We start from the raw sequence: 12,202 nt of genomic DNA on the forward strand, positions 1-12,202 counted from the left end.
CCAGACCCAAAAGCAACCAAAGTTATGGAGAGGCGCTCCGAGAGGGAGAGAATAAGAGATGGAGGCTATGGAAATTATGGAATGGTGGATGGAGGCTATGGAACGTCTGCAAAGCAATTTTTTTTTTTTTTTTTTAAAAAAAAATCTTTGGGCACCCCCAAAGAATAACATGGCTCCGCCATGGAACACACACCATGGAAGGCTTTTACAGGATTTTGGAGGGAGGCTAGTGGTGGATTTCAACACGATGCAATTAGTTGTCCGTAGTGCTTATTATACAGTCACAACTTGATTACATAACTCAATTAATCGCACCCAATCTCGATACGCTTATGAGGGAGGCTAATGGTGGATTTGAATACGATGCAATTAGTTGTCCGTATTGCTTATTAGACAGTCATAACTTGATTACATAACTCAATTAATCGCACCCGATCTCGATATGCTTATGAGGAGATACAATCGAATATGGCAGAAAACGTAGATCCAACTATCCTAAATTTTTAAGCAAAGTCCACATACCACTTTCAAACAACTACCAAAATGACAATGTTGCTTTCAAACTTTCAATTAAGAAAATGTCTCTCTCAAATTATCAAAAAATTGACAATGTCCCAATGCCAACAAAAAGACAAAAATAACCCTAAAATAATCATTGCACCCTATCTCTTGGAGACTAAAATTAATCATGATTCTAATCCAATCTTGTATACTTGTATTGATCTATTTGAGAAAACTGAAATATTCAAGGGCCAAGGGGGTTTCCTCCAAATAAGGAGAGCCAAAGGGCATGAGAGAAAAAGATGCTCAACTATTTCCTGTTCTGATGCACGTAGGAGCAAACATCAAGAATAGAATCTCTTTGAGCCTAGATCAAACTGGAAGTTGTAAATAAATTAAAACATGTTAACAATTTTGAGAGCAATATTAAGGCAATAAAAGGAATGCCTAGGTGAGATGTGTTTGGAATGTAAGAAAAACAGAGTTTTGAATCAGGTGTCGCGTTCAGACAAGGCAACTCGCTAGAGTGAAAAAACATGTTTCAACACAGTTCGAACGTGCCACATATATAGGACACCACGTTTTAAATACTTTGAAACTACAATTTGAACGAGAACATCCTGCATGCAACTCACTTGATCTAGGTAGGGTTACACCCAAAACATTCTAGTACTTTTGAGGATAAAATCCCATTCTATTTTATTATATGCCTTTTTCCTTCTTTTCCTTTCTTAAGGAATGAAAAATCCCATGTACTAGGATAAAATTCTCCTGAATGAAACAGTTTTTGGGACAAAAGCTGTCTAGAGTTGATAAATTAATTTCTTGGGAATTTTTGGTATAAATCCTTGAGTGAATGCGTCAAAACACATCACAGCTCAATTTTTTTTTTTTTTTTTTTTTTTTTAAAATTTAACTACATAAGTTCTTCAGAAATGTGAAATAGATCATTCGATTGGTTTTTCGTTTGAAATTGTGACGTTCGTTAGTGCCATGTCAGCATTTTTACCACATTATTAAAATAATAATTTAATTAAAAAAATCAAATCTCTAAAAAAAATAAAAAAATAAAGAAGAAACAAAAAATTGAAGCGATGGCCAACAGAAAACTACCACGGCCACCTATGAGATGACAGTCAACCACCCCCAAATCCCATGGGGCTGGCTTGAGTTGGAGGTAATTTGCGAGCCACCCCTAGGAAATTACTACTGAACATATAATTACTGTTGAACACGTAATTATTGTTTCCATTGGACAATAACTACTATTGTTGTTGAACGCAACATTGTTATCACTATTAAACTCATTGATATTGTTATTGTTGAATCTACAACTATTGTCACAACAGAAAATAGTTATTATCATTACCATGAAATCTATATATATCATTACTAATGAAATTACAATTATTGTTATGATTGAAGTTATGATTATTATTGCAACTAAACATGATGACTATTGATTGTGTTCATATGGATTTTCTTATCTTGTGAGATTTTAGGTTCGAGTCTTTTGTAGGCTTATAGTGCCTTGGTAGCCATCACCTAGTTGGTCTAAATTCCAGATTTGACTCCTCCTCTAATGAACCCACACCCGAAGGGCGTTGTCCATCCAATTTCTAACATTTGGACCGTAACAAAAAATATTTGTCTCAACCTAATCATATTATTTTCATTTTTTAAAATGTGCATTACGCCACCATTTTTACTAGATTGCTAAATGGGCAATAACTTTATTATCACTTTAAAGTGATAATAAAGTTTAGAAATTTTTACTTTAAAATAAAAAGATATTGTCCTCTACAAAACCAAGAAAGAAATGATATTGTCAATTGGGATTTCTTCGGCTTAAAATAATTTATGAGATAAGATACAGGGGGCTGGTATTAAAGCTAGCAATCATTATTGCTTTAAAATGATACATAAAAAAAGAAAAAGTAAGGGGAAATTATTCATTCCCCCATAAATTATAACACGATCATCATTTTCCTCCATTAACTACTAATTTTACATTACAATCCCATTAAATTATTATTTCGTTACCAAAATTTACCATCCGTCAGTCAAGGTCGTTAAGTCAGATGGTCAACCTTGTGAACAGTGTCGTGAACAATACCTATGCTGTAAACAGTATCATGAACAATACGGTTGACCGTCCGACTTAACAGCCTTAACTGACAAAAAAAGTTTTTGATAACAAAAAAAAATAATTTGATGAAATCGTAATGAAAAGTTGATAATTGACGAAAGAAATAATAATTTTCCCGGATCGTAAAAAAGAGATACAAAGTGACATGCCCCTGGCACATTTTTTTGTAGCAGGTAAAAGTAAATGCTCATTTAATGGGGCTGGTAAAAAAAAAAATATTGGCTTAGAAAAACAAAAGAAAAAAACAAAAAAAAAATTGACAAATGTAGAAAGCAGGGGAGTTAAGAATAAGAGAAAAAAAAATAATAATAAAAATAAAAAATAAAAAAATAAGAGACAGAGGGCAGAGAGAAGAGAGCGACTGAGCGTGACAGAAACTGTGTGTTGTAAATTTGTAATCATAGAAGAGAATAATGGCATAATTTAAAAAGTGTTATAAATGGTATGTATCGTTAAACAAAAAATCAACTTCGTATTTTTGTCAAGGTTTTGTCCAGTTTTTTTATCGAGTTCCACGTCATATCACTTAAAATCACGATACGTTTTCTGCATGCCTCGTATTCTAGTTTGAGAATAATTTTTATTGGGTTTTTGACATAAATCAAGGTTTTTGTGCTCTCCAATAAAAAGGCGACACATCAACGTGAAATACTATAACAAAAATATAGTATTTCATATAATTTTTTTTTTAGAATACCTAAAACAAAACACCTTTTAAAATAAAATTTTCATATTTTTCTCTAAAACCACTTCAGCCACTAACTTGCCGCTAGAGACAATGCCGGATACGATGCTGGCTGGTACAGAGAAAGCCGGAAATGATGCCGTTCGGTACAAAAAACACCGGGTAAGAACGGTGTTCCTCCTCCCTCTCTCTGGTGCCCCTCTCTCTCACCGGCGGCAATAGAGAAATTTTTTTTTTCTCTATTGCCGGTGCTCCCTCTCCCTCTCCCTCTCTCTCTCACACACACACCGGCAGCAGAGAAAAAATTTCTCTGCTGCTGGTGCTCCCTCTTTCTCCCTCCTTATCAGATTAGAAATTTCTCTTTATTTCTATGGCTAATATACGTTTTTTTTTTTCTTTCTTTCTTTTTTTTTTTTAATTTTTATTTTTTAACGTTGTAAAGGCACTAGTTTTTCTTGAAGAAGGTTATATTTATGTTTAAGATTTTAGTATCCTGCGTTGTTTCCGGCGGTGTCTCTGGCGGCAGGTTAGTGGTTTGGGTGGTTTTGGAAAAAAATATAAAAAGTTTATTTTAGAAGGTGTTTTGTTTTAGGTATTCTAGAAAAAAGATTAGGTGGAACACCATATTTTTGTTATAGTGTTTCACGCTGATGTGTCGCCTTCTTATTGGAGGGCACAAAGGCCTTGGTTTGTACAAAGACCCTATAAAAATTATTCTTTTTATTTAGTACTCCCACATTTTGCTATTAGAGAAAGTTCATGGACATAAGTAATTGTTGGGGGATCTAAATGTATCATTCACAAGCATATTATTTGGCCGCAAAGTCTTTTTCTAAATTGAATTGGATAATTGGAAAAAAACTTCGTTCATTTGAGTTAAATCACCACTTATTTCAAAAACTTAAGCTTATAGAAATAAAAGGGTGCAGCTAGCCCATAATAGACGTGGTCACCCCCTCTCATCTGGGTGATTGTGAAGAACCTTGCTCTTAGGGGTTGACTGCAAGCCCCCCTCTCTATTTAGAGGGGCTCATATATAGTCGCCTCAGTCAGAGAGTTCCTACGAGAAAATCTAGTCATCCACAACCATCGATATGTTTAAATTAGGTGACTCTTAGGGCCTGTTTCAGATTGCATTTGAAGGGTCTAAAAGTACTTTTAACACTTAAAAAATCCGTTTGAAGAAAAAAATACTTGTTTGGTAAAAAAAAATTAAAAGCGTTTTGAAGAGACCAAAAAGCCTAAAAATGATCAAAAAACACTTTTAGGAAAAACTTAAAAATGAAGCTTTTGCCCAAAAGCTATTTTTAACTTAAAAACTCTATTTCTCAAACGCAATTTCAAACAGACTCTTAAGCTTTTATTTATTTATTTATTTTTTGAAAATTTTCTTTTTTAATGAGCATAATTATTTTTTTACAATCATATTATGTATTTAACACAAAAACTTATGGATGTCTCGAATTTATTATGAATCAAAACTTGGACCTCAAGTTATAAAATAAATAACAAAGGGATTCTCATTTGATTTTCTTTTTAGGCCTTTTAGGTCGCCAACTTAACAAGAAGTAGCGGCCTGGCCCATTTAAGAGCCCAACCCACACCATCTGCCTATCGAACAACAATATATGAGTAGGTGGAGGTAGTTCAGGCGGTACAAGAACAGGGACTAGCTGGAGGATTTATGGGCAGGTGGCGGCGGGATCACTCAGAACTCAGAAGCTGGACAATCTGCCATGTGAAGAGAGAAGCGAACACAGCGGGCACATGGTTGTTGTAATTTGCCTTCTTTGTCTTAATAAATACACATTATATATCATGTTTGAATGGTTGGTTATGTACGTGGAGTCAATTACTCCAAAATTATTTCCTTCATATGTGACTAAGAATTTTTGATCAAATAGTAACGTTTGTTTAAACTCCAAAAAAAGCCTTAATTCAGAGATGTTCACTATAGAAAAAACAAAATCATATTTTAGGGACGTTTTTTAATGAGAAATACTAAGGGTACTAATTATTTTATTAGTAGAGGTTTACTAAACTAATGTATAGCTCATTCATTAGAGAAAAATAAAACAATTAATTAAGAGAAATGTAACGAGTATCAATAAATGAGTTACACATCAATTTAATAAGCTTATGTTAGTAAAATAATTAATACCCATAATATTCCACTTTCTTAATGAGATTTTTTAACAAAACGTTCCAATCAGGGTCATTTTAATAACAAAATGATCCCTCTAAAAAATAGGGGACGTGCATTGTTGCAACCTCAAAAGTAAAACGACCCCAATCCGTGGGACATGTACTGTAGCACGTCCTCACTCACCACCGGCGGGGGTCCCTCTCCCTACGGAAGCTCTCTTTCTCACCTCTGGCGGCTCCCTCTCCCCAGCAGCTCCCTCTCTCTCCGGCAGCTCTCCCTTTCACCTCCGGCGGCTCCCTCTCTCTGATCCGGCCGCCACTCCTCCGATCTGGCGCACCTCTCTCCCCGGTAGCTCTCTCCCTCTCTTGAGCATCTCTGGTACTCTCTCTTTTCTTTCAAACTGTATGTATATATATATACTCTCTCTCTCTTCTTTCTATATATATATTATTGGGTTGAATTGATTTCATACAATATAATGTGACCTTTGGGAGCAGTCTGGTCTTCAGATCCAAAACTCTTCTGCACGAAAAAAGCGAAAATGGTACCTCGCTTTCTTTGTTTCTCTTGGTGTTTATATTTAATTATATTTTCTTCCGTTTTCTCGGAATCCAAACGCGGCATTAGGTTTTGTACAGTCTGTTTAGGATGTTTAGTTGAATGTTTTTGTATTTTTCTGTTTCGTATGATTTGGGTTTTGTTTGTTTCAAGCTCGAGAATCTGTTGCCTTGGGTTTAGGGGTGTTAAGTAAGGGAAAGCCCTCATGAGTGAGCTCGGGCTCGGCTCGAGGAGCAACTCTAATTAAGTTCGAATTGGTATTTGTTTAAATAATTGGCTTTGCTCGACTTATTATGATTTCAAGCTCGAGCTTGATTTGTTGGCTCATCCTCGAGCTCCGCTCGAGTTAGAGTAAAATTTAAACGAGCCGAGCCCAAATAAGAGAAGCTTCTCAGGCTTGGCTCATTTATACCCCTACTTGGGTCTGGATCTCTTTTGTTACTCAGTGGCGGAGCCAGCCTTTTCATATTGAAGGGGCCGCTAAACTAAAAAATTTTTTTCTTAAGTTTTTATTTTTTTGCATCGTGTAATGAACGGGTACTTTTTTCTATTTTTTCTTCTTTTTCTAATCATTAGTACTTAAATACAATGATGAATTGAGCTTAGAATTTTTTTTTTTTTTTTTGCACCGTGTAATGAACGGGTACTTTTTTCTATTTTTTCTTCTTTTTCTAATCATTGGTACTTAAATACAATGATGAATTGAGCTTAGAATTGTGTCAAATTCTCCAGTTAAATGTTTAAATTCTAACAACCAATATTCTTAATAGTTAATAACAAAAATATTCAAATTACAAGACCACTTAGATTAGGAGCCACCCCCTGGCCAATCTGGGGGTGGTCGGACCACCCCCTTGGCAAAAAAAAAAAAAACAGGGTATCGGTGCATTTAGGGGTGGCCGGACCAGCCCCAAGGGGTTGGGGGTGGTTTCGGCCACCCCATACGGCTCGAATGGGGTGGCCGAAACCACCCCCAGCCCCTTGGGGGTGGTCCGGCCACCCTCAAATGCACCGATCCTTTTTTTTTTTAACAAGGGGGTGGCCGGACCACCCCCTTGGCCATGGGGGTGGTTCGACCACCCCCAGATCGGCCCTCCAGCCACCCCCTGGGCCGGAGCCACCCCCTTGGCCAAAAATGGGGTGGTCCGGCCACCCCATTTTGGCCAAGGCCACCACAATTTTTCTCTCCCATTTTTCCTCTTTTTTTTTTTTTTTTTTAAAAAATTAATATCAAAATGGTGTCGTTTTGGGCTGGGGTAGGTGCTGTAGTTTTGGGCATTTTCGAAATTTCAAGTGGGCTGGGTAGGGGTATAATGGGCATAAAAAGTCAGACAGTTTGACTTTAACGTTGAAAACTAACTGAGGGATCCAAAGTGAGAGAAAATGAAAGTTTAGGGATCCAAAATGAAAGATTTGGAAGTTCAGGAGGGGTCTGCAAAATCGGCCGAAAGTTCAGGAGGGCTTAGTGAAGTTTCCCCTTTTAATTATATAGTTGTATTTTATCTGCAGATTTCATTGATAACAAATTAAGAGCAGAAAATTCTTACAACACAGAGCATAAAACTCTGAAAAATCATAGCCAAATGCTATAAGATTACGAAGTTATAGGTAGCAATCAGAATTTATCATAGCCAAATGCTATAAGGTGACAAAGTCATAGATATTATTAAGAAAATTCTTATAATCAGGTGCTATCTAGAACTTCAAACTTCTGCTAACCCATGTACCAGATCTGTTCTGAACAGACTAGATCTAGAACATGAGTAGCCCATATACAAAGAAAAACAAAAGGTCAAAATAAAAAAACTAAAAATTCGGAAAGGCCAAGACAAAAGGAATTAAAAAAGGATATCGTAGACATCCTTAAGAAGACCAGCCTTGCCGGATGAAAACGATCAAATCTAAGTTTAGAGACTAAATCTAAATCTACATCTACAAGCTAGATCTAAAACTAACTCACAAAAAACCTAGACCCAAAAGATCACAGAGAAGACACCGAATCTATAACCTTACATTTATTTAAAGAAAGAATCTTGGACCTATGTTGAAAACATATCCTTCCCTCATGCCTCCCTCATGCCATGTCTAGCTCACTTTGCCCTTGAAAAAGAGAGAGAAATCTCTTCGTAATAAACGATTTGACATCTGGAATTTCTTGACCTTTGACCATTACACGTGACAACTCTAATATATCCTTGTACAGCACCCAGATAGCATGTAGTTTCGCAGCTTGTCATCGCTCCTAGTCACTAGATCTAAAGACCCTCACTTCTCAAGCTACCCCTTCAACAATTTATATAAACCCCCGGGACTCCCCACTTCCGCCCTTAAAGATCTGCTTCAAATTCTGAGCTTAAAGTTTCATTTATTGAAGCAGGCAAGTTAACTATTTTCCATTTTGTTTATTCACTTGATTATTTGATTGTGTAACCACGAATTCTTAGCTTGGATCTTGAATCTGCCATTTATTTTGAACTGAATGCAAATGTTTTCTTTTTCTCTCTCTTTTTTGTTTTCTTCGGTTTGGAATTCCAATTCTGTGGGATTTGGAAGTCTGGGTTTTGCTGTGGAATTGTTATTCTGGGTTTAATGAGTAGGACCTGAGTTCAGAAACCAAACCAGATTTGGAATTCCACTTCGAATTCCAGTCCGAGCTTTAGGTGCTTGCTGCCAAACTCGGCTGCGCATTTGATTTGTTTTCTTCGATGGTTCAGAATAAAATTACCATCTACAATGATGGAAAGATAGACCTTTGGGATTGTAGCTCAAATGGGTTGTAGATAGATTGTAATGTACTTCGAGACCTTTTGGGATATTGTAAATGGAGATTTAATTTCTCAGAAAGTTTTAGAGGAGCTAGTTTGTTAGGTTTTTGTTGGAAGCATTGTGATATTGTGGATTTGGTGTTGCAGAAAAATATCTTGAGCGAAATGGCCATCAGGAAACCTGGTTTAATTGCTTTATTTGATGTGGATGGGACCCTTACTGCTCCAAGAAAGGTACCGATTTTCTTCTCTGATTCATTTTGTTTGTTAATTTTGTTCTATTGTATTGTTTATATTATTATGGTCACAGCAGCATAGGATATATGTAAGCAAGTTGTTATTTCTTAGATTTATTGCATGAAAGTAACATTTCCATGTATCCACTTGAAATTGTCTTTGATGCAACTTTTTCCACTCAAATGCTAGGTGGCCACTCCAAAGCTGTTAGAATTCATGCGGGAGCTTCGGAAGGTAATTGCTTAGCTATAAGAAGGGATTTTATGGGACTCTTTCTTGTATTCTCTTTTACCAACATTCAGAAGGCATTTGATGAGAGATATTTCTGGCTGCAGGTTGTGACAGTCGGAGTCGTGGGAGGATCTGACCTTATTAAAATATCAGAGCAGCTTGGGAAGACAGGTTTGCTCTATCTAGCTCTTAGTCATTGGCTCATAAGAGAAAGTGAAATGAGCTAGGAACCCAAAATCTGTTTGATTATTCCATTTGTTTCAACATGATCTAAAAATATACTTTGGTTCTTAGCTTTCAAATGTATTTTTCATGTGAATATTTGTCATGAACCTTGACAATCAAACATTATCTTTTCTATGGATTATAAATGAGTTTCAAGTCTAACCTTTATAAGCATTATCTGATTGGTTTTCAATAGTTCTCAAAATCAGGGCCAAACGCAGTTGTCTACTTCACAATTTTTCATATGTACATGACTATACTATTAAGTGTCTCTTTTCTCTTTGCAGTTGTTGATGACTACGATTATGTATTTTCTGAGAATGGTCTTGTGGCTCATAAAGATGGGAAGCTTATTGACACCCAGGTACTGTTTACAGCATAAACCCAGAATACAAAGAATGCAGTAACATTTGTAACTGATGTTTATAAATTTAGATATCCACAAGAGACTTGAGCTAGAAGTGTCAAGATTGTTTTATTTAACTTGGTATGCTAAACTTGAAAAAGCAATTGATGCTTGTATACTAGTCCTTTGCTGACCTTTAACCCTTCCCTTTGACTTGTAATTTGCTCAGAGAAAAAGAGTCCTTTGCTGACCCACTGTGTACATCCCCCATGGAAGTGTTTGTTATTCTGGACAATTATGTATCACCTCCTGGTCATTTTGTTATTACACATTACCTAAGTTTGAAAATGCCTTTGGGTTGGTTTTGGCCTTTAAGGTGCTTGCCAACTATAAATTGTTTCCTTGGGAGTTGTAACAAAACTTTATTATCTTTTGCATCCTTGTTTCTTAGTTTGATATATATTACCTTGATGGGTTTTGTTTCTTCATTTGTCCAGAGCTTAAAGACATTTCTTGGAGAAGAGAAACTCAAGGTAATGACCTTCCTGTGTTAAATAAACGAACTGTTCAGTTTCTTATTTGGAAAATGCCCAATGTTTTATACTCTTAGGATACCTAGGATGGGTCTCTTGCACTTGTCCTTACATTTTCAGGGACTAGAACAGTTAATTTCTCCCATACATGCTTGCTTGCATGCAAAGAACTCATCAACAATGACTAGAAGCATCTTATTAGTTGTTGTTCTGCAAGCCTATAGTAATAATGGATAGTGAGAATGGCTATGGGTGTAGGTTATAGAGTTGTATGGTAGACTAAAACTCTGTACAAAACATTTTCTAGCATACCATATTTATCAATTCCTTGTCCCGATGGATTGAAAATGTGCAGGAATTTATCAATTTTACACTCCATTATATTGCTGACTTGGATATCCCTATAAAAAGGTTAGTGTTATGAAAGCCTAAATATGTTCGTGTGTGTATTTTAAGCTTGGTAAGATTTCCTTTTTATATATGTTTTTAGGGGAACATTTATAGAGTTCCGAAGTGGCATGATCAATGTATCACCAATTGGGAGAAACTGCAGCCAAGAAGAAAGGGATGAATTTGAAAAGTATGACAAGGTAAAGAATCTTTGGTTCTTTTTGTTTCCCGCCCAAAATATCAAATTCTAAATTATTCTGTTATCATAGAATAACTTTCATGCTTTTGGGTATGCAATGTGGAAAAACACATGAAAATGATGTTTCAGGTTCTCAACATTCGCCCGAAAATGGTTTCTGTGCTTCGTGAGAAGTTTGCTCACCTTAACCTGACATTTTCAATAGGAGGGCAAATAAGTTTTGATGTGAGTTGTACTTAAAGATTATACTTTATCTTCATTATGTTGTGATGAGTCTTGATTTGGCAGTAAATCAGAAGGCAAGTGCCATTGAATCTAATTTAGGTGCATAATTCTTGTAACAGGTTTTCCCTCAAGGTTGGGACAAGACATACTGCTTGAGATACCTGGATGATTTTCATGAGATCCATTTCTTTGGTGACAAAACTTACAAGGTTAGCCCTTTAGTCTCATCATTTATCTCTTTTGGTTATTCTGATAAGTGATTTTGTTGCTTTTCAATATGGAGTTATGGTTCGATCCTGTTATATTGGACAAATTACTCCTTAGTCTCTCATAAGAGAGATGTAGATATACATCCTGCATGACATAGGAGTTCACGCATTTTATTTATTATTTTTACATATACAGAAATCCTGTAATTCAAAATGTTGATAATCTTATTATGAAACTTGGTGGTATTTTCATACTTTAGCCCTTAAATTTTGGTCGATCAACTCTTTTTGGCATTTAGATATATATATTTTGCTGCATGTACTTGGCCACCTACAATTTTAGCCTCGAAATCGACCGGTAGTGTTTTCATAGCTATATTATTTACCGTGCTTCACTTTATTCTTCCTTTGTTCATACTAATGGAAGAGTTTTGGTTTTTTGTTTGAGCAGGGTGGGAATGACCATGAAATTTATGAATCAGAACGAACTGTCGGTCACGCAGGTGAGATCTACGTCTAGATTTCAACTCATAAACAGGCTCCTTTGGAAGTGAAAAATCGTTCATTTTTGCCTTTTAGTAGCATCTAAATGCACAATCCCATCATATGTGGACTAATTACAGGAGTAAGTGGTGGTGACACCAAGATTGACAATAGAGGATGTAAGATGACATTATTTCCAAAAGTCTTAAGATTTATCTTACATAGAAAATGTCAAAAATTTGTTTCAAGTGCCTGGCACACAAATATGGATTTACTCCAAATGCGGTGAATTAGAACGGGTTGATTCATGATTGCTGAGA

At 35.9% G+C, this 12,202-nt stretch overlaps 1 protein-coding gene across 4 annotated transcripts in view; it reads left to right on the forward strand.

Annotated features, from left to right (window-relative positions):
* The first annotated feature begins 5,586 nt into the window (after positions 1 to 5,586).
* The window catches only part of LOC132171801 (phosphomannomutase), a 6,923-nt gene continuing 307 nt past the window's right edge, over positions 5,587 to 12,202 (forward strand). Inside the window, exons 1-12 of one of the 4 annotated variants that reach the window (XM_059583203.2) lie at positions 5,587 to 5,859; positions 5,979 to 6,025; positions 8,952 to 9,038; positions 9,231 to 9,275; positions 9,377 to 9,443; positions 9,785 to 9,861; positions 10,341 to 10,376; positions 10,732 to 10,787; positions 10,867 to 10,966; positions 11,095 to 11,190; positions 11,310 to 11,399; positions 11,851 to 11,902. In XM_059583203.2, the coding sequence (XP_059439186.2) occupies positions 6,023 to 6,025; positions 8,952 to 9,038; positions 9,231 to 9,275; positions 9,377 to 9,443; positions 9,785 to 9,861; positions 10,341 to 10,376; positions 10,732 to 10,787; positions 10,867 to 10,966; positions 11,095 to 11,190; positions 11,310 to 11,399; positions 11,851 to 11,902 (709 nt within the window). In that variant the 5' untranslated portion in view covers positions 5,587 to 5,859; positions 5,979 to 6,022. Of the gene's footprint in view, positions 5,860 to 5,978; positions 6,026 to 8,244; positions 8,417 to 8,951; positions 9,039 to 9,230; positions 9,276 to 9,376; positions 9,444 to 9,784; positions 9,862 to 10,340; positions 10,377 to 10,731; positions 10,788 to 10,866; positions 10,967 to 11,094; positions 11,191 to 11,309; positions 11,400 to 11,850; positions 11,903 to 12,202 lie in introns of those variants that run through there. The other 3 variants (XM_059583201.2, XM_059583204.2, XM_059583205.2) reach the window with 3 other exon arrangements.

Source organism: Corylus avellana, chromosome 1, assembly GCF_965113065.1.
Source record: "Corylus avellana chromosome 1, dhCorAvel1.hap1.2, whole genome shotgun sequence".
Classification (NCBI taxonomy): Eukaryota; Viridiplantae; Streptophyta; class Magnoliopsida; order Fagales; family Betulaceae; genus Corylus; species Corylus avellana.